The 23,874-nt window shown below is 33.8% G+C and overlaps 1 protein-coding gene across 3 annotated transcripts in view; it reads right to left on the bottom strand.

Moving 5' to 3' along the window:
• SOX6 (SRY-box transcription factor 6) overlaps nucleotides 1–23,874 on the bottom strand; it is a 588,685-nt gene that overhangs the window by 314,732 nt on the left and 250,079 nt on the right. For all 3 annotated transcript variants that reach the window (XM_081063954.1, XM_081063955.1, XM_081063956.1), the window contains one exon: nucleotides 18,522–18,729. In XM_081063954.1, the coding sequence (XP_080920080.1) occupies nucleotides 18,522–18,729 (208 nt within the window). The remainder of the gene's footprint in view (nucleotides 1–18,521; nucleotides 18,730–23,874) is intronic.

Raw genomic sequence — 23,874 nt, 5'->3', positions numbered from 1 at the left:
TTCCATCCATATAACATCTTTGAAATGACATCATGTTAGAAGTGAAGGACATATTAGTGATTGACAGGGATTTGGCACAAAGGGTGAGGGTTATTAGAGTGGGAGGGAAGTGGGTATAGTTATAAAAGAGCAACACAAGGGATCCTTGTGGTGTTGTAACTATTCATTATCTTGATTGTGACGGTGGATACATGATTTACAGGTGCTCAAACTGCATGGAACTAAGTAAACACACCCACATACAACTGAGTATAATTAAAACTGGAGAAATATGAATCAGATCAGTGGACTGTAGCAACGTCAACAATCTGATTGTGATATTGTTATAGTTTTGAAAAAGATGACCACTGGGGGAAAATGGACAAAGTGCACAATAGAGCTCTTCCTATTATTTCTTACAACTGCATGTCATTCTATAATAATCTCAACAAAAATCTCAATTTAAATAATTGCAAACAATAATTATAATCTGTTGACAAATGGAGTGATATACGGTTGCTTTTTTAAGTTTTAGTGAGGTATAATTGACAAATAAAGTTGTAAGATATTTAAAGTGTACGATGTGATGATTTCATATATAAACACTGTGAAAGGATTCCTCTGGTCAAGTTCATTAACACATCTATAACCTCACCTATTTACTTCTTGGTGGGGGGAAGGTTAAGAAGGTCGACGTTATACCCTGCTAAGATTTAACTAATCTTAGCAAATTTCAATTATATAATACAGTGTTATCAACTATAGTCATGATGTTATACATTAGCTCCTCAGACCTTATCCATCTTATAACTAACAGTGTCTACGCTTTTATTGACCTCTGCCTATTTCTCCCACCCACCAGCACTTGGCAATCACTTTTCTACTCTCTGTTTCTATGAATTTGACTTTTTCTTTAGATCCATAAATTTTATGTATTTATGTATGTATTTATTTATTTGTTTATTTTAAATTAAAGTTTACCGGGATGACAATTGTTAATAAAGTTACATAAGTTTCAGGTGTTCAATTCTGTAATACATCATCTATATATCACGTTGTGTGTTCACCACCCAGAGTCAGTTGTCCTTCCATCACCATATATTTGATCCCTTTTACCCTCATCTACCATCTCCCTCACCCCTTACCCTCTGGTAACCACTAAATAGATCCACAAATTTTAGAGAAGGAAGAAGTTATGAGGGCTAAAGTTAGCAGAAGACCAGATATGATCTGGCTTTTGTCTGTTGTACAATGGATCAATGGAACACTTAGATAAGTAGAGGGGCAATAGAAGGTTATTCTGGATAGTAGGAATAATGGCTGAACATGACGTGTGTTGGACCAATTCAACTTCAACACAGTGCTGACTCTCTAGATAAGAATGCTTGTCATGAGATTGTTACATCTTCAAGTTTCTTAATCAGAATACTCACCAGAGAAAGATTACTAAAGAACTCAATGAAACAAATTCTAATGATGTGTAGTAACTCAAATGTGACTAAGGAATATCCAAGTTATATTCACATCAAAGAAAAATAAGCACAGCACATGGGGGGGATAATGAATAAGTACTATTAGAAAAAAATTTAAGCTAGGAAAAAAGTTAAAGAAGTTAGTCTCCACCAGGTATCAAGAATACCTCTAACTTCTGGAGCTGACACTGACTACACAGCAAGTAAAGAGTGGAGTAGCCATAGACAGTGAGAGACAGTGACTCTCAGTTTTTGTGATAGTTTGAATAATGAAGGCATATCTAAGAAAGGTATTCACTTGTGTGACTTCGTGGAAAGGACTACAGTTCTGCATACAGTTATGGTAAACTGAGAATGGAAGGTTGTAGTTTCAGAATAGTTAGGAAATGTATGTCTAACCTAATGGAAAACAGAAAATAAAATTATATCTAGAGTGACATTCATGTTGGCAGCTGACTTTTAAATAGGTCATGTGAGCCAATAAAGAAAAAAAGGTCCATGAAAAGAGGGAATTATTTTTATTTCCTACATTGGCCTACAATATTATTAAAGAAAAAGATATATTAAAGGAGGCCTAATTGAACGTGGGAGAAAAAATAAAAATGTAAAGAGAGGCAGAAGTGAAAACATAAGGTACTACTCCAGATCATTTAACAACCTTCCCTCATTCATTCAGTCAACAAACATTTAATAAGGGTCTTATGTTCCAGTCATTATTAGGCACTGGGAATACAGCCGTAGACAATCAGAGAGGGTCTCTGCTCTTACTGACTTCCCCCTTTAGAGGAGGCAGACAGACAATAAAGAAGACAAATGAACAAGAGCATATCAAGTAGTGAGAAATGCTAAAATGAAAATGAACTAGAGTAATATGTTAAAGAGTAACTGGAGTCTACTTTAGATTCAGAGGTTAAGTAAGGCTTTTCTGAGGAAGTGATAATTAAGCTGAGAGCTGAATGATAGAAGGAGCCAGTACCCATAGATTTAAAGGAATATCATTCTAAATACAGGGAAAAGCAAGTGCAAAGAAACTAAGATGTGCTTGAGGAGGGGGAGAAAGGCCAGTGCAGCTGGAGTGGCCTAAGAAAAGGGTAAAATAATATCAAATGGGCCTTTAAAGCCAGAGTATGGTGTTTGGATTTTAAGCAATGAATTTTATTTCAAGCTTAATAAAGATTGATGATCATTGGCCAGATACCAATGTTCCAATGCCAGTAAAATGCCTAAACCTTCTGAATATCAGATAACACCATGAAGAAGTGAAAGGGGCATAATTCTAACTGACTGAAGTTAAATCCTGAAGTAACTGAGTTTGCTAGAAGTAAAACCAGACTTTCTGTTATTAGTCAGAACGGGGGCTTCAGAGTTAAATTAAAATTAATAACGGAGATATAAAATAAATACATGAGCTTTTGTACACATGAATTTTGTGACAATATTTATAAGCAAACCAAACAACATTAATGTACGGCTGTCCTGTGTATTCCAAAATGACACGGTCATTATACATGATATCATCAAATATTATTAAAAAGACCAAAGCATAATTTTTAGGACTATTTTACATTAGGTACTAAAGTAGTTTCCCCCAGACTCCCTCTTCTACCTGAAAACAAAGAGAGAGAGCTACCAAAACATGTTGCTTATGCATTGATTCTTAAATTTTCCATCTCTTCCCTGTCTACAACATAAGCAAAACGTACAAACTAAGAGGTATTTCTGAGGGAATTGCTAACAAGTTCCAGTTACGCGAATCACTGCATTCTGGAGTGGAATGGAATCCCAGTGTACACAATCAGTTAGCCACTGTAAAAACTGCCCATTGACTATAGGGTGCCTTCATTCAAAAATCATATATTAGCATAACAGTTGCTACTTCCATGGTTCTTATTGCAAATAATTCAATAGTTTGTCATCTTTTTCATAGTTATTCCTCATTATACCTTCAAATTTTTTTCTAGTCATCTATTTGTATTTACTCATTTTCAATTCATTATTAGCAAAGTCCACAGGCCTCTAACTTCTGCACTCCCAATTATAGTAGATGGCCTATATTTAGGATTTCATTGTGGGAGTTCTTGTCTGACCTCTCAGTGATGGCTCCTTTGTTATACTTAAACCCTCAAGAAAGCTATGCTAGGTTTAAATGTCACAGATAGTCAGCAGTAAACCAAAGTCACACATGGCTAATAATTATGGCCATGATTTCCCTTTACAATAGCCCAGCCACAAGGTAGGATTATTGACCTTTACCTTTGGGATCACAGTACCCTACTAACACCACCCTCTTGCCTGCCGATCTCTCAAACCATAGATAGCACTCTCTGAGCCAATTATCATGGCTTTGGCTATAAATACTTCATTGGACAATGACTTTTTCAGACATCAACATTGGATAGTAGCTTTTATCTCTATCTTCATAAAGATTCCAACACCAGAAAAAAGAGATTGGGAATAGTAAAGGGCAATTTTGAGCATAATAAAAGAAAATGAATCATGAGATTGGTTCACATGACTTGTTTAGTCTGCAAACAGTTGGAAAATTTCTAATGATAGATGCTGAAATTTAGATACAAACTGTTAAAAGAAAATCAAAGCAGCATGGAATTTTAGAATTTGGTCTTTAATGTTAGACCAAGGTCCTCATTTTCCAAATTAGGAAACTAGTGGTATGAAAATCAAATAATCACTAATTAACTAATTATTAGGTACTATTCAGTAAGTTATCAAAGTCAGGACAAGAAAGCACATCAAATCCAGGCTAATATTTGAAAAGATTCTCAAATTAAACATTCTAAGAAAGAGGTGAAGACTTCTAGCTAATAAGTTAACTGTTTGGCTAGAAAAATGTCTATTTCAATATAAATAGTTGGATAGAACAGTGGCAATAACCATCAGGATTTGCTAGTTAATTTTGAATGGGAAGTAGGTACTTAAGATAAAAATTATTGTGAACTTGATATAATTTGAGATCAGGAATTACTCTAATTCAAAGCCACAATGAGCTGCAAATGTCAATGAAGAGGATCAAAAGGGAAAAAAAGTGTTTCCTAACAAACCTAGTAATCATAGTCCAGTGGGAAAATGACAATACACTCGTGCTCATAGTTGAAAGAAGAGCTGAAGACATTCTATTAATATATAACAAAAAGAAAAAGAAATTGCAGTAAAGGTTCCATCAAAGGCTCTTGTGAGCTTCTGAAAAGCTCAATGATTAAAAGAAATCTGTGCTAGACTTTTGGAGGAAGGTGGAACCAAATGGTATAGACAGTTAAGTTAAAGCTTTCAGGGATTCTCACACACACACACACACACACACACACACACACACACACACACACACCACCCCCAACTTCTTTGTGTAATGTTTTCCAACAGAGTAGAAAAAGGATACAAAAATTTGTCAATAGCAATTCTGCTCCTGAGAATATACCCTAGAGAAGAAATTCATGCATATGTACATCACAAGACAGGTGCAAGAATGTTCATATCATCCTTGTACTAGCAGAAAACTGGAAAGCATCCAAATGTCCAGAGACAGTAAACAGGAGAATATAATCCTGGATAGCTTTCCATGAAATATTATACAAACATGAAAATAAACTAGAGCTTCACAGAGCAAAATCAATCTTAGAATATAATTATAAGAAGCAATCACAGAAGGTTACAGTGTGATACTATTTCTATATAGCACTAAAACAAACAAAGCTAGATAATACATGATTTAGGGACATATACAAAATTGTGATAAAACAAAAAAAGGAAGATGATAAACACAAAATTCTGCAGTAGTTACATCTATGTAGAACACAAAGGGATTGGACAGGTGAACAAAATGGAGGTAGATTTAATATTAGTAACTTTGATTAAGTTGGATGATGAATTCACAGGTGCTTGTTTCATTATTATACCTGTGTCAATAGATAGATAGATAGATAGATAGATAGATAGATAGATAGATAGATAGATAGATATCAGATATTACATAATAAGCACATACTTAAGTTCACCTTTTCCTTTCATTTTCTCTGGATTTCCCACACATATTGCATAAGAAAAAGAACACAGATCTAAAAACTTCCCACTATTGCTTTCGAGAATCCCACCATAAATCCTGAAAAAGTCAATCTAGTGAATTTTCAATGGAAAAAAAAGTGCAAAATGCTAATGCTGCACTCAAACTCCACAGGTTCAAAAATCAAATGAGATATGACTTATTTCATCAAACCATTAAAAAACTTCATTCTCTTTCTAAACAACAGAATGGCATAAGAGGACTTTCATGCCTCCCAGGTCAGCAGGAGGAAAAATCAGAAGCAATTGCCTGCATCTGTTCTTAACTTTCTTTGAGAATGAGTTTTAAGAAAATAATGTTTAAATCTGAGGAGATAGAAATCGGCCAGAAACTTGAAGTATTGTTTTGCAAGGCAGAGACACACAAAATGAAGTTAAGAAAATGATTCAACTAAGTATATTGCCAACACTGTAAATGGGAGTCACAAAATTGAAATAATCAAAATTTGTACAGAATGGCGTTCACAGGATTCAGTCTGATTATATCTTTTACAAAGGTGTATGAGAGGATAACCAGTTTCCAAAGAATAAGAAAGCAAATATACTTAACACAAAAACATACCATAATTCTTCTCATAACTCAAAACCTGTAGTTCTAGCTCCTCATTTTAATCCTCAATTGTATACCACTTCCATAAAATATGTTTCTTTAAACTATCTGGTACTGGATAAGTCTTTGCTATGAATATAAAGCAAATTCTTTAAAACAGGAGCAAGGACACAAATATCATAGAAAAGAAAGATGTATTTTAAAGAGAAGGAAAAAAAGGAATTGAAAGGAAGTTGCCCTCAGCACTGCTCTGAACACCCAATTGCTGCTTCACTTCCAGAATGAGTGGTCTTGGGGAACTTCAGCATTTAAATTACTTAAAATTTCCAACTTGTTTGAAATAATAATTCTGGGGGTTTTGTAATGCATACTGAATGCATTTCTTATGCAAAAATCCAAAACCTTTCCAATTTCTCCTATGAATGAGCAGTATAAAGAAAGGTTTGAACCTGGGATACCCTAAACACTTCATCAGTATCAGAACAGTGGCAAAAAACCTAATATCCATAAATTTTGCTTTAAAGGATCCTTTTGATGCTTTAGCATGGTATGACTGTTAAACATTTTTTTGTTGTTTTTAGCATGGGCTTTTAATAGATTTTTTACTTTAATAGGAACCATTGCTCTTAACTGCATACTCTCTAAAAACCTCATTGGAGGCTTTACCAACCTCTCTCACTGACAACATCATATTCGACATATATCTCAGCAGGGAAGATTGGCTTCCAGTGGGGAAACTTTAGTATCAGCTTCTCCAAAAAGCCTGAAAGGAGAGTTAAACTGAATTGCTCTTCCAGAAACAAGAACATCATTGCTGCCAAATGCTAAATCCCCAAACACCATGGGACATTTCCTATGATTCTGTTTGTGGTGCCGGATGAGATTCCTGTAATATTTCTCTTAAATGTGTCTTCAAATAATAATAGTAGTAGTAGTTGTAATAGCAATAGGGTAATAACTACACTTATAGAAGCTATGTGTTTTATATGTATATTATATCAAATCCTCACATGATCCTGCACGGTAGGTATCATTCATCCAGCATCCAGCTGTAAGAGAACAGAAGCACAAAAGGACTAAATTTGTTCAAGGTCACACAGCTAGGAAATAATGATGGTTGCATTTATTGAGCACTTACTATGTTCTGGCAATGTTCTATTGCTTTAGTTGCATTAACTAAATCTCACTCCTCGTGATAGCACTATAGCTATGTCCTTTTTTTTGGTCGAGAAAACTAAGACACAGAGAGGTGCCCTATGTCGTCCACCTGGCAAATGTTGAACTGAGATTCAAACACAGGCAGCCTAGCTCCAGAGCCCACACTCTTAATCATTTGGCTATACCGACTCTTCAAATATTAGAACTTATAGTCAAACCCAGACCTAGCTCACACAAAAACATCTGAATTTCAAAAATGAATTTTCTCATTGTTTAAACCAGATCACATTCCGCCTTTAGTACAGCAAAGCTATCAGATGAGGAATACACACCCACATATAGCTAACTAAATATAATTCAGTGAAAAGTATATGTAGAAATCCAAATTGTGGTTTAGAGATGTGAATAATGATAATAATCCATCAGATATACACATAAACACGTGTTCATTCTTGTGCTGGGTAACAGCTGCATAATCCATTGGCAAGCCTATCCCACCAGGAATCCAAAGCTCAAATGCTCGTGCCCTTTCTCTCCAAACACAGTCAAATGAATCCACATACTTTCATTATCATGATAGCTTGAAGCACACAATTCCACCGGACAAATCCTTCTGTGTCTGACCAACACATAGCCTATAGAGCTGTACCTTAACCCTGCATACGTTCCAGCAAGTTTACAGCCTCTCTCAAAAAGAACTCACTTATCCTAATATTTCCATCCAACTACAAGATCTATCATTCTCTCTTGATCACAATAATTATTACCTAACAAATAAATCCTTGAAAAGGTCAAAACAAGTCCGAGAGAAGGTTTTATTTTGCTAGAGCGGAGGTTTCTGTCCTGATAGCCCTTTCTGTGAAATCTCACATGACTCCAGAACCCAACCTGACCCAATGCACTGGGCCCTGGATCACACACTGAGCAGTATGATACACAAGACATGATAGTGGCTGAAGCACTATTATTAAAGAGAGATTAAAACAGCTGTACATTATGCTGAAGCACTCACTATTCCCTTTACAAACAGACGGTCCTGGATTACAAGCAGCACTTGACCATTTAAATCACGACAACAACCAGATTTAACCAGCTGGGCCATATTCTCCTAGGCATTGCCTGTTGACCCCCTCAGTCACAGCTGCTCAAATGAAATTCTCATTAGACAACTTATTTTCAGAAGCCAAAGGACTCTCTGATTAAATATATGTATTTAGATATAGAAGTCCTTTTTAAAGTATTCATTTTCTGACAACTGTCGCTTATGTCAGAGCCCAGCTACGTTGGCAGCAAGATGGGTGATACAAGGATAACTAAAATTCATCGTTTAATCAGAGCTGAAGGATTTTTATCTTGGAAGCATTTTAACCTAAATCTCTTCATCAAAGTATTTCTGCAAACTCTACCCACCAATATTAATAGTGCTTGAAAAGGCAGATTCTGCTATTCGTTTATTCTAGGCACCTTTCCATTTACCCACACATCTGTTCATCTATCTACCTATAACCAAAAATAATCAAGGTTAAATTTACAATAAAACAGAAATGTTACTTGTTTTCCCCCTAAATCTAACTTTCAGAGGAGGCACTCCAGACAGAACACGTTTGTTCATCAGTACTTCAGCAATCCTGTCAAAACATTGCTCTGGAGAGGGCATTTCTTGAAGGAATGGCAGAGAAAACAATGGACAGTTATTTGGGTGATCAAAGAATCTGCCTGTAAGAGAATAACTTTCCTATTAACCATGTGGAGAGTTTTCCTTTATCATGTAGATATTGTTTTAAAATAGACCATAACAAATCAACTTTTTATAGATCATTTCCTGTATAGTAGAGGAAGTGAGGAGGGTAGATACTTACTCTGATAGAGTCAAAACATTCTCCAGGACAGGAATTACTCAGGAAAGGCCATTTATTATGTCAGTCACACAGGCTTGTCACTCATGAGATATGGCCTTCAAACCAGGAGGTAGAAGTGAGAGGTAGGTTATATATTCGAAAGCTCTTATATGTCCCATGGAATAAGAGATGTCCCAAATGAGGAGATGGACCTGGGGTTTGAAAGGGTCAAATCCTGGCAAATATTGGTGGAGCAAGTATATCTCCTTAGAACTAGAATATAATTATTATAGAATCAGAAATCTATCAGAAACTTTTTAATGACCTTTTCTGTAATTATTTCTGTTCTCCTATTATACTGTTCTGTTCTATTGCTCCGAGCAGATAATTAAAATTCGGAATCAAACTAAAAATTAAAAATAGACATCCTCATTGCTTCCATCTCCAAAACATGTTCTTCTACTTCTTTTCTTATTAATTGCATTACCACCCTCTAATTCACCCAAAGTTTAACTCTGAGCTACCTTTGAACCATCCCTCTCTCTTGGTCTCCTCACTTAAATGTCAAGTCGTAATAATTCAATCTGTAATATCTTTTCCATATGCACCCCTTCTTCCTTTCTCCTTTCCGCTGTCTTAGTTCAGGCCCTCATTATCTCTGACCTGAAACAATTTCCTTAATGTCTCTCCATGCTCCCATATATCCTACACAGTGCTGCCTAACTCACTTTCCTGAGAGAAAGCTCTAATCCATCACCTTATTGTGCTAAAAATTAGTCAATGTTTCCTCCGTAAACTTTAATAAAAAATACAAAGTCCTAAGCCAATAATTAAAGGGCCTCTGTAATCTGAACACAACCTATATTTTCTTATATACCACGTGTATCTTAACATACCTTATACCTTTTGTTTTGTTTTGTTTTGTTTTTAATAAGTAGCATGGTCCCCTCTCTTTATTGTTTTACAAAATTGCCTTGGCTCTCTTGGCCCTTTGCTTTCCATATGAAATTTACAATCAACTTGTTAAGTACCCCATCACTAAACACTCACAATCCAGTTGTGATTTTTACTTAAAACTTACTGAATTTTTGTATTAAAGTGGTAAGATTTAAGGTTATTATGTTATTGAGTGTTGCTATCCACAAACAAATATAATGCTCCATTTATCCAGATATTTTATGTTAACATGTTTTACAATTTTCCCAAAGGACTTGTACATTTTTTTCTTTTTACCTTTTGACTCCCTTCATTGTTTCTCCTACCCCTCACCCCCCACCTCTGGCAAGCTCCAGTCTGTGAGCTTGTTTGTGTTTTGTTTTGTTTTAGATTCTACATATAAAAGAGATCATGTGGTATTTGTCTTTCTCTGTCTGACTTATTTCACTTAGCATTATGCCTTCAAGGTCTATCCATGTTGTTGTAAATGGCAAGATTTCATTCTTTTTTATGGCTGAATAATATTGTATATATACACTATATCTTCTTTATCTATTCATCCTGTGGATGGATGAATAGGTTGTTTCCAAATTTTGGCTCTTGTAAATAATGTTGCAATGAACATGGGAATGCATATCTTTTTGACTTAGTGTTTTCATTTTTTGTTTGTGTGTGTGTGTGTGTTTCCAGAAGTGAAGTTCATGGATCTCCGGTAGTTCTATTTTAAATTTTTTGAGGAACCTTCAATTCACACCAACAGTGCATAGGGTTCCCTTTTCTCCATATCCTCGCCAACACTTGTAATTTCTTGTCATTTTGATAATAGTCATTCAAACAGGTATGAGGTGATATCTCAAGGTTTTGATTTGCATTTCCTTTATGGTTAGTGATATTAAGCATCTTTTCATGTACTATTGTCCATCTGTATGTCTTCTTTAGAAAAATGTGTATCCAGATCTTCTCATTTTTTAATCAGATTATTTGTGGATTTTTTTACTATTAAGTTGTATGAGTTCTTTACATATTTTGGATATTAGCCCCATATCATATATACGATTTGCAAGTATTTTCTTACATTCGATCAGTTGCCTTTTCATTTTGTTGATGGTTTCCTTTGCTATGCAGAAAATTCTTAGTATGATTAGTCTCACTTATTAAGTTTTGCTTTTGTTGCTTTTTCTTTTGGTGTCAGATTCAAAATATCACCAAGACTGATGTCAAGGAGGAGCTTGCTGCCTGTTTTCTTCCAGGAGTTTTATCATTTGTCTTTAATCCATTTTTAGTTAATTTTTTTGTATGGAGTGATATAGTGGTTGAGTTTCATTCTTTTGCATGTGGCTGTATAGTTTTCCCAATACCATTTATGAAGAGACTGTCCTTTTTCCATTGTACATTCTCAATTCCTTATGCATGGGTTTATTTTTGGGCTCTCTATTCAGTTCCAGTGTGTCTGTTTTTATGTCAGTACCATACTGTTTTAATTACTATAGCTTTGTAATATAGTTTGAACTCAGCGAGCATGATGCCTCCATCTTTGTTCTTTCTCAAGATTGCTTTGGTTACTCGTATTCAAGGTTTTTTTGTGCTTCCATACAAATTTTACGATTACTTGTTCTGTTTCTTTGCAAAATGCTCTTGGAGTTTTGGTAAGGATTGAACTCAATCTGTAGATTACTTTGGGTAGTATAGACACTTTAACAATATTGATTCTTCCAATCAATGAGCATGGAATAGCTTTCCATTTATTTATTTATTTTCTTCAATTTTCACATCTGTGTTTTGTAGTTTTCATACACAGGCCTTTCATATTCTTGATTAAATTTATTCCTAAGTATTTCATTCTTTCTGATGCAATTGTAAATGAGATTGTTTATTCTTCTATCTGATAGTTCATTTATTAGTATATAGAAATGCAACAAGTTTTTGTATATTAATTTGGTATCCTGCAATTTTAATGAATTTGTTTGCTCTAACAGGTTTTTGATGGAGGATTTTTCTACGTATAATAGCATATCAACTACAAATGGTGACAATTTTACTTCTTCCTTTCCTATTCAGAAGTCTTTTATTTCTTTTTTCTTGCCTAATTGCTATGTCTAGGACTTCCAATACTATATTGAATAATCTCCTACTATTATTGTATTGCTATCTATTTCTCCTTTTAGGTCAGTTAATATTTTCTTAATATATTTAAGTCCCCCTATGTTAGGTGCATAAATATTTACCAATGTTATATCTTCTTGTTGAATTGTTCCCTTTATCATGATGTAATTCCTATCTTTGTCTCTTACTACAGTCTTTGTTATAAAGTCTTTTTTTTTTCTGAAATAAGATAGCTACTCCAGCTTTCTTTTGATTTCCATTAGCATGGAATATCTTTTTTCCAATCCTTTCACTTTCAGTTTGTGCATGTTCTTACAGCTAAACTGAGTCTCTTGTAGGCAGCACACAGATTTTTTTTTTTAAATTCATTCAGCCACTCTATGTCTTTTGATTGGAGAATTCGATACATTTAATTGTTGATGAGAATGTACTTGTTGTCACTGAGTTATCTGTTTACTGGCTGTTTTTGTGGTCCTGCTCTACTAATACTCTCCTACTACTTTTATTTATTTATTTATTTATTTATTTATTTATTTATTTATTTATTTATTTTTCTCCTTCTACTTTTAATTAGAACCTGAACTGTTGGGTGTTTTAAAGATCTCTTCCTATTCTTTATGCATGAAATGTCCCTCCCCTCCATTTCTGCCTGTATAAATTCTTTCATTCTTCAAGATCGGTTAAGATCCCTTTCCCTATGGCTTTCTAGGCAGATGCAGTCTATCTTGTAAGCTACTATAACATTTTATCCATATAGCTCTCATGTAACTTATCATATATTAGACATTTAATTAGTTAATTTTGCATATGTCTTATACCTCTTACTGGACTATAAACTCTTTAAAGTTAGAGACTGTTGTTTTATTCATTATTAGTGTGCTATATTGTGCTGATGCTACACATAACGGTTCTTAACCTAGGGTCCACATATTCCAAGAGTCCATTTATAGAATTCAGAGGTCTATGAACTCAGATGAAAATTTTCTTTTTAATTAGCTTTTAATTGAAATTTTATATTTTCTTAAATTATGTATACAGGCAGCAAACCATAAAATATTCATAGTATCTATACTATGTAACTGATAGAATCACAATACATTTTATAAGACATTGTAACCAACAGAATCATAATATATTTATATGGCATTGTACTTGTTGAAGATATCTCAAAATATCATTTATGCTTATCACTACTTCAAAATTATATTTTAGTCTTTCCATTAAATCTTGTTTAATGCATTAGTAAAGTAGCACTTTCTACAGATCAGAAAATTTAAGATTTAAAAATTTAATATAATTCATTTTCTCAGTAATTCCATGGATTTTGCTTTATGAATCAAAAATAAGAAAGGACCTGTAGATTTCACTAGACTACCAAAAAGATACACAGGAAAAACAAACAAACAAAAAAAAACAAGTAAGAGGGTAAGAATCCCTCAGTTCCAATATAGTGTTTTGCAAAATAAGAAGAAAAACTTGTAGAACAATAATCATGATACCATGTAGTTCTTGATAAGAATTATAAACAATATACTATGAACTATGGAAGATTGTACAAGCATATTACTCATAAAAGTTCATAGTCTTAGCACTGGACAAAGACCTATCCTCTGTCCTCTACAATAGCCCTATTAAAATGCAATTAAGTTTGCTGCATATCTCCAAAGACAATTTATTATCTTCCAAAGAAGATTATCCCATACATACACAGCTACAACTGTTAGTTCATTTTATTATAAACAATAATCTGGTTCCTTGTAACTTCTTGTCACTGATCTGCATTCTGTCCCCAGGAAGCTAGATATAATAAATTCAATCCCTCCTCCATATGACTTTAATCTTAAGAGATAACCTTTATGTCATCTTTGATATTCTTTTCTCTGGGTTAATATTACTAGTTTATTCAACCATTTCTCTTATTATATAATTTTGTGCCTGTTATCATGTCAATTGTTCCCCTCTGGGAAGACTTTTGAGTTTCTCCTAAGCGTAGTAATTCTCAACTCAACATTATACTTCAGAAGCATTCTGTTGAGCAGGGAGTTCAATGAGACTACCACTTCTTTGCTCCCTACTGTAATTCTACCGTGTTTCCCTGAAAATAAGACCTAGCCAGACCATCAGGTCTAATGAGTCTTTTGGAGCAAAAATTAATATAAGACTCAGTCTTATTTTACTATAAGACTGGGTCTTATATAATATAATATAAGACCAGATCTTATATTAATTTTTGCTCCAAAAGACGCATTAGAGTTGATGGTCCGACTAGGTCTTATTTTTGGGGAAACACAGTAGTAATGCTGTCTGAGATAGCTCTGGCAATTTTTTGGCAATATTCACCATGAGAACCCCATTGTATGTTTTGTCACCTAAAACTCATAAACTTTTTATTATTATTATTCATGTGTTTGCTATTTGAATTTCATTCAGTAGGAGTTTTGGTCACAGCATCTGGACTTGACAATATGATCTATTAAATTTTATTTTGTTGGTTAGTTTTAAGTTCGTATTTTTAGTTTGTCAAAGCTTTTGAGTTTTGTTTCTTTCATACACTATATTCACTGTTCTCCCAGATTTGTAGTATCTGTAAATTTGATGAACATGCTTTTTATCACTTAATATTTGTATTTACTATATTATATGCATTAATATAAACTAAAAATTGCTGAATTTCTGATGACTAAAATATATGTACTGTATTTTGCTTATACAGATTTAATGCAATCCCCATCAAAATCTCAATGGCATTTTTTAAAGAAATAAAATGAAAAATCATCAGCTTTATATGGAATTACAAAAGACCCTAAATAGCCAAAGCAATCCTGAGAAAAAAGAACAAGACTGGAGGTATCATACTCCTTGACTTCAAATTATACTACAAAATGATAATAATTGAAACAGCATGGCATTGGCAGAAAAACAAACACACAGACCAATGGAACAGAATTGAGAACTCCGAAATAAACCCACATAAATATATGGGCAAATAATTTTCGATAAAAGAGCCAAAATCATACAATGGAGGAAAAAATAAAAAGCCTCTTCAATAAATGGTGCTGGGAAAATTGGAAAGCCAGTTGCAAAAGAAAGAAACTATACTGCTGTCTGTCATCATACATCAAAATTAACTCAAATGGATCAAAGATCTAAATATAAGATTTGAAAAAATAAATTGCCTAGAAGAAAGCATAGGTACTAAATTTATGGACCTTGGTCTTAGAGAAGATGTTATGAATTTGATCTCAAAGGGAAGGGAAATAAAAGCAAAAATAAATGAATGGTACTATATCATACTCAAAAGCTTCTGCGCAGCAAAAGAAACCATCAACAAAACAAAGAGGCAACCAATGGAATAGGAGAAGACCTTTGCAAACAACACCTCCGATAAGGGGTTAATATCCAAAATATATAAGCAATTCATACAACTCAACAACAAAAAAACAAACAATCCACTTAAAAATGGACCTGAACATACACTTCTCCCAAGAAGACATACAAATGACCAACAGATATATGAAAACATGCTCAACTTTACTAGCTATTAGGGAAATGCAAATAAAAACCACAATGTGATACTACCTCACACCTGTTAGAATGGCTACCATCAACAAGACAAATAATAACAAGTGTTGTTGAAGAGGCTGTGGAGAAAAAGGAACCCTCATACACAATGTAAATTGGTACAGACACTATGTAAAACAGTATGGAGGTTCCTCAAAAAACTAAGAATAGAATTACCATATAACCCAGCAATCCCTCTTCTAGTTATCTACCCCCAAAATCTGAAAACTTTTATCCGTAAAGATATATATTACCCCTATGTTCATTGCAGCATCATTCACAATGGCAAAGACATGGAACCATCCAAAGTGTCCTTCCTTAGATGATTGGATAAAGAAGATGTGGTACATATATACAATAGAATATTACTCAGCCATAAGAAAAGTTGAAATACTGTCATTTGTAACAACATGGATGGATCTTGAGATTATCATGCTAAGCAAAATAAACCAGACAGAAAGAGTCGAGAATCATATGATTTCACTCATATGTGAGATTTAAAACTGAAAGCAACAAACAAATAAGATAAGCAAACAAGCAAAAACTCATAGACACAGACAACAGGTTAGTAGTTACCAGAGAGTAAAGGGAGAGGGGAGGAGGTAAAAGAGGGCAAATGTGGTCAAATATAGGGTGAAAGAAGACTTGACTTTAGGTAGTGAACACACAACGCAATATATAAATGATGTATTATAGAATTGTATACTTGAAACCTATGTCATTTTATTAACCAATGTTATCCCAATATATTTAATAAAAAATATTTAAAACTATGCATACATATTACAAAACAATCAAATCAAAGTTCTGTAAAGTACATAAAAAACTTTTTTGATAACAGGAATATATTGATAAAAGACTCTTAAATGGGAGGTCTCTTCTTGTGTCTCTCTTCTATCAAATCTATAACACACAGTAATGAAGAGGAAGAATAGAAAACTAACCATTATTTGCAAGAGAGAAATGGATTCCCTAGCAATCCAGACAAAAAAATCAGTTGCTTTAATTTTATCCTAAAGAGTCCTCTAACGTATTCTGAAAACTGCTTTCTTATAGAACTAAAACCATTCTTCTCATGAATCACAATTAAAAGTAATCTAGAAATCTCATTCAGAGATTATTGATCTGGTGGCCTGTTATTCTAGAATATAGCCAAGAATGCGGAATATAAAGACTCTGAGCAGCCAGAAGAGTCAGCATGATGTCTATGTATTGAAGACTATGTATGTTACCCAATATCTCTCAGCAACTCACCCATACATATTTGTTTATATTTTAAATATGGTCCAGAATGTCATGATTATCTAATTTTGCAATTTATAGATTAATACAACGAGAAAATTAGAAATTATTCACCCCTAACCAGAAGTAGCAGGCTGCAACCTGATATTGAAAGAGGGGAAACCAACCAACCCAAACACACACACACACACGCGCACACACACACACACACACACACACACACACTCCCCGAAAAATATATCTATATTGAGCAGACACAAGAGCTCCAAAGTTCCGTAATTGCAGAGGAATAACCATAAAGCCAAACATTACTAATTATCTCAATGATCACTAGAGCATCATTACATTATAGCATGGTAAAATAACTGACATTTATAATATGATAATCATCTTAATACCTCAAATTTATGTAGTTTAGAGTTCATAAGAGGCTTTTATGTTCATTATTATAGTTAATTCTCAAAATGTTTGCGTTACCAAGTCAGATATTGGTACCATACCAAGTTTTGAGTTTTGTAGCTCAGGGAGAGGGTGGAACTTACCCAGGATTATTATGCAATTGTTAGATAGGTATTGGAGTTCATAATCTACATCATGACCCTGAGTCATCAAAAAATATAAAGCGTTTACATTTTGTGTCGTATAATGTGGTTAGTAAGACAGGAAAGCATGTAATACATTTTAGAAACTTCCACAAAAATTGCTGATGTGGTAGACACAGCCACAAAAATTAATTTGAAACTCTTAAAACTTTTGAGCCCTTAAAGGAATACAATTAAGTTACATGGAAAAAAAAGTCCCTCATATCAAATCCCCATTTCCCTATAGTGCCACAGAGGTCTAAATTTAACTTACAGTGTTAGTAATAAATCCAGCACCATCAATTACCCTACATTTTAAAGTCTGAAGTCTGTACGTAAAAAAAATGAAAGAGCATACATATTATAGCAATCACTGATACTTGACTAATTTAAAAATATTATTCGAGAGTCTTCTGGTTTTCAGGACACAGGTGAGCATAAGTGGACTTTTGTGGAGAGAGTAGAGAAGACGGATGTGGGATACTGTAGTACATGTTATGTGTCAAAGCACTTCACGAGCAGAAGCTTTAACAACATTAGAAACATTCAACTCTCAATTCTACATTTGGAGGTAAAATAATATTTACAAAAATGAGCAGAAATGAACTTTGGGATTTCTTTTCTTTTCTTCTTTTTTTCTTTTTCTTTTTTTCTTTTTAAGCAGTTGACATTTTTCATAATAAAACAACATCCATCAAAAGGAAATGAGGGAGAAAATTTTAAAAATAAAGTTGCAGCCGAAAAAATTCCCATACTACCTTTTTTTCAGGGCAAGGCTTATAGTCAGTTTAAAACCTTGATTTGTTATCATAAGAACCAAATAAAATGCACAAAGTTTTACAAAAACGGAGCTATCTGTTTAACACTCCTAATGGATCACAATCTGCCATCACCATGGTAACCTCTGAATAACTTTTTCCTAGCTAGTGCCAATCAAGCACTTCTCTAGCCCTTGAAATCCCACTCATTTTTTTTAAAGGCTGGAATCTTTCAAAGAATAAAGCCCAGCAGTTAAGTCCACACATACCCTCTTGTTCAGTCCGAGTCATTTCCTCCAGCTTCTTCTGTTTCAGTGTGTCCACCACATCGGCTAGGCTCCCTTTGCGGCGTTCTGGGGTTCCAAAAGTAACACTGGTCATTATCTCGCGGTCCCGACTCCCTTCGTCAGGCTTATGTGGTGAGGTAGAGGTATTTCGGAAGGAATATAGGGAACATAACTTATTATTCTCTGACTCCTAAAAAAACAAAATAAAATAAAACCATTAGAACGCTTGTTTCTTTGCATATCGTTGAAGACAAATCCCCAACTCAGAATGACAATAGATGATGCTTAGATGGACAAATAAATATATATTAATTATCTCTGCTTTAAAAATACTAAACATTAAATAAGCAATCATCAAAGCAACTAACCTAAAATTGTAGATTCAAACTGTTTATTTTTTAAATTAGAAAGTAGTCTAAATGGTTCAAAAACAATTTTAAACCAGACACTTCAACTTGTCATTCATTTACGCCCTTCATTTAAAATAGCTCAGATTCAATTATTCATTATTAGGATTGGCAAAATTTTTCTTTTAATTGGCACTTTTATTAGTAATGTTCTTCCCACAACCTACAAAAATATGTACACAAAAACATTATCCTTAAATTTAGAACCAGTACAGAAATTAGCTTCTATAACCAATGTTAATTGTTCACTGAAAAAATATGTAAAATATCCAAATCAGTGCTACTGAATATTTTTGTGTTCTGGGGTTTGGGGGGAATCTTTATTTTCAGGTATGCATCTGTCAAAAGTTACAGAAGCTTCTTTCTGTTCTTTACCCTTCCCGCTGATACTTTAGCACAGCCACACACAGTTTTCATGTGGCATTTAAAAATGGTTTGTTTTTATGTGTTCGTTTTTAACAAAAGGACAAGTTCATTACAGAAACATTTGCACAAGAATTACTTCCTAGTACAGAGAAGAGAGCTAACTGGTAAAAGGGTTAGATCCATCTGTAAGGAGGAAAAGCAAATCTGAGATGGAAAATAATAAATACCTAAAAGTTTATAGAAGAAAATGTTTTTATATCTCTCTAAATCAGAGCTGACGGTTAAAAGCAACTATTATTTGGCCATAGCCCATCAGTAGCCTGGTATTCACCTTATCTGTCTGTGTATGAGTAGTTTCCCTCCCAATAAAAAATTCTGTGAAATGAATAATGCATTTAGCCTTTGCGATTCTCATCAGAAACTTGAAAATCTTAATCGCTCCTATATTTCTCTCCATCTTCACAAAAGAAGCCCAGCAAGCTTCAAGAACTAGAGGAAGAAGCATCAAGCCAAAGTTACAGAGTTAATAACTCGTGGGAAGGGGTAGAAAAGAAAAATGGAGCCTGGAGAAGTAAGTTTCCACATATATTAAATGAGATAACAATTTTATACTCAATAAATGATAGGTATGTGGGTACTATTGTCATTATACAGAAGATAAGAATCAAACTTATTTTCAGGGTTATTGGGAGCATATAATGAGATAATGTTTCTCAAGCAACTAGGCACAGGCTGAGCTCATAGGTGGTGGTATTTAATAAATGGTAGGTGCCATTATTCTGATGGAAAGAGAAGGCCTAAGAACGGAGCCAAGGATTCCCCCTCTCTGGACCTAAGGGATTGTTTATTTTAAAATGTTATGATTCTTGAACTTAATCTATAAGTCTGTAAATATACTAAAACCCACTGAATTGTACACATTAAATGAGTAAATTCTGTGGTGTGAGTATTACATCTCAACAAAGCTGTTAAAAAATATGGTCAGCCAAATCTTAATCTTTTTCTGAATTCTTATTGCTAGCACAATGCCTATCACAAAGCAGATGCTCATTACATTTGTGATGAAATAAACTGAAAGGAGAAAACAAATGGGGCAGAACAGGAAAGAGAGCTCCTCTTTACCTTGGTCCTAGATCTGCTCTTCCCCAAAGAAAGATGTTGTATTTCATTAATGTTTACAATAACTCTGTGGAGTGATACAAAGGAACCCCTTTAGATGCCAGTCATGGTTAGTACATGGCTCCTCGGAATGGCCGGTTCATTCTTCATCTTGTACAAACAAAAACTCAGAGATTAATTTGCCAAAGCTATTTTGACCTCTTAATAGTCCATATCAGAAATTTGACCTAGGCTTTTTTGAATCAATAATCATCATTTGATCAATCACACTTCAGTCACTTTCATTTCAAATGCAAAGTAATATCATATCATAGCCTATAAATCAAAAACAAAAACAAACTCTGTCTCAACCTAAGGGATTAAGGGCCAAGTCAACAGTTACGTGGAAGTGGTTACCTACAAATGACTCACCATTGACCATAATAAAGAGAATTTTCCCCTCACTTGAAAGATGCTGGGCGTGGAGCTCCAGCCTGAGTAACAACTTTTAAGTTGTCCTTAAAGCACTTAGTCTCCATACAGTACCATTTTTTTCTCTCAGGTCTAATTTCAATCTTATTTAATCATGTCCCTTACTTGTTAGATAGATTATGTTCCCTGTTTCTTCCTCATGGGAATGTGGTTACTGCCATCTTGAACCACAGACAATAACCACGGGTTCCCACATCGAATGACCCACTGTCCTGAGCCCCATAATCTGTGCAAAGTAGCTCAACACTACCAAAGCAGGGAGCAAGGAGCTAAAAAGTCATGATTCCTCCATGGAAGCTACAAGAACTACTTGCAATATGTCACCAAGGCACCAAGACAGGCAGTAAATGAAATCATAAATGGTTTATATCATATTAAGTAGTCTTATACAATCCTTAGGAATAATGGAAAGGGGCAAAATTTACTATTTTTGGTCCTCACTTCTTAACTTTCTAAAACTTGAGAAATATTGGCCTTTCATGAATGGGGACCTATGGGCAATTCATTTGAATAAGGGGGCACATAAATCCATATTCTTACAACAAAGAAATTACTGTTTAATAAAAGGTGGTAATACCAAATTAGAAAAAGAAATTCAGCAAAGAGTCTCTAATATTTTTTCTAGAGGGATAGATAATTTTTAAATTAGTTTTCTTAAGAAAAAAAAAAAGCTCAACTTATTTTGTAATTTCCCTGAAATAAAACAGGTGCTATGAAATAAATATCCATTGAGGCAAGATTCCTAGCGATAACATCTACCAACACGTGATGCATGTCGTTGCAGCACAACTGTGGAGATTTGAGGTATTTCCCTAAAGCAGTGGTTCTGAAACTTCAATGCGTAGAATTCCCTGGCAAGTGTGTTAAAATGCAGATTCTCCCACCTCCTTCCACAACCCCAAGAGTGGGGTCCAGAAATATGAATTTTGTTGAACATTCCAAGTGATTCAGATGCACGGGTCCTTTAATTCTGATGCAGCCCCACTTTAAGAAACACCAATCCCTAAGAAGGCAACGAAATAAATGTGCATTGCCTTGCTGTTATAATGCAGAAATAATTATGAATAATTTTAAGAAGCCTGGTTAGTTGTGATTTTTAAAAATAGCATAAAGGACACTACTTTTCTTCCTTTGACTTGATCGAACACATGAACAGCACAAAAAGCAGAAACATATAAGGCACTGAGTAAGCATTAGTTCATTCAAAGAAAATTTACTATAAATTTGTTTTATCTCAACCCCCAACCCCAGTGGCCCCACCAAACCTAACACTGAAAAATATTTTCAAAATATTATTTAAAAGAATCTCAGGCCTAATACAAGAACTAAAGCAATGTTGATTTAGGTTATCTAAAGAGCATTTCACTGAAAATCAAACACAGGTCAAAATCTTATATGTAGAAGACTGAAAAAGTACCCAGTAGCACAAACACACACAAAAAGTTATTAGGCAGAGTTTCTAGGAAAGACAGCAATTTTCACAAATTAAGAATATTTAATTAAGGTGTTTTAGTGTCTGAGGAATAGAAAAGTTAAATATTAAAAATAAAACACGTATGCACGGTGACAGAGGTTAACTAGATTTATTATGGTGATCATTTCGCAATATATACAAATACTGATCATATGTTGTATATTGGAAACTAACATGTTATGTGTCAATTATACCTCAATTAAAAAAAAACATGTGAGGTGATGTGTTTCAACTAAACTTATTGTCATAGTCACTTCACAATATACACATATGTAAAATCATTATGTTGTACACTTTAAACTAATACAATGTTATATGTTAATTTTATCTCAAAAAAGCTTGAAAAACATATTAAAATAAATATCGCTCTGATGTTTCAGAAGGTGTTATTCAAAACTGGTTGCTCAGTGGTGGTATTAAAAGGATGTTCGATTTAAATAGTCTTCTCATGGTATTGCAAATCTATATCAAATGTACTCAAATTATTGAGCTTTTGAGCATCTTGTTCCCTCCCCCCAAAACATCCTACATTCTCTTTGAGTATACACTCAACTCACTCTTCAAAACTCAGATCACACCGCATTTCATCCTTAATGTCCACCCTAACCATACTGGGCCTCACTATTCTCCTATTTACCCACAAACTACACATCAAATCACTTAATCAGAACCACACAACTTAGCGTTTAATAATATACTAGAATAAATTACTCATTACTACTTTGCATGTATTAGTTGCATTTGCAACTACATTTTAACTCTTGAAGGATCGGGGCCATCTCTCATGCTTCTTCTATATGCCTCCAAAGCACAAATAAAATGTTGGCTGATGAAATTGAAACAACTGTTCACCAAACATATCAAAAATAATCAAAACTTAAGGCTAAGGGTAAAGATTTGCTCTAACAATGCCAGAATTTATTATTTAAGCAAAATAACGAGAACTGAGATATCAAAAAGTAAGGGATTCATTTAATAAAAGATGATCTAGCTACACAATGGAATACCATATGGCCATTAAAAAGAATATTACATATATTGAATATAGTATTGTTTATAATGAGGAATAATTAGAGGCAACTTGCATGTCCAATTGCAAGGATTATGTGCAGGCATTATGGTTTTATACATATGGTAGAATAATTTGAAATTATTGAATATCATACTTTTGCAGAAAATTTAATGATGTGGAAATATTCATACTGTATTATTAGTGAAAAGTATGTTAGTGAGAAATATGAATATACAGTGTTTAGGGAAAAAAATATTTACAGAAGAAAAGACACCAGAATATACAATTAAATTAATGGTCCTCTGAGTGTTGTGACAACAGGTAGTTTTTACTTTCTTCTGGTAGTTCTCTATATTTTTTAAATGTTATATCATAAATAATATTTTTAATCAGAAAATTAATACTATTTTCGAGGCTGAATATGAATACCAAAAAATGTTGTATAAATAACTTCTTTACAAAGAAAGACATATTAAATGATAAAAG

This window comes from Rhinolophus hipposideros, assembly GCF_964194185.1.
Source record: "Rhinolophus hipposideros genome assembly, chromosome: 10".
Lineage (NCBI taxonomy): Eukaryota > Metazoa > Chordata > Mammalia > Chiroptera > Rhinolophidae > Rhinolophus > Rhinolophus hipposideros.
The sequence above is the reverse complement of the archived record's forward strand: the minus strand, read 5'-3'. Positions and strand labels throughout refer to the sequence as shown.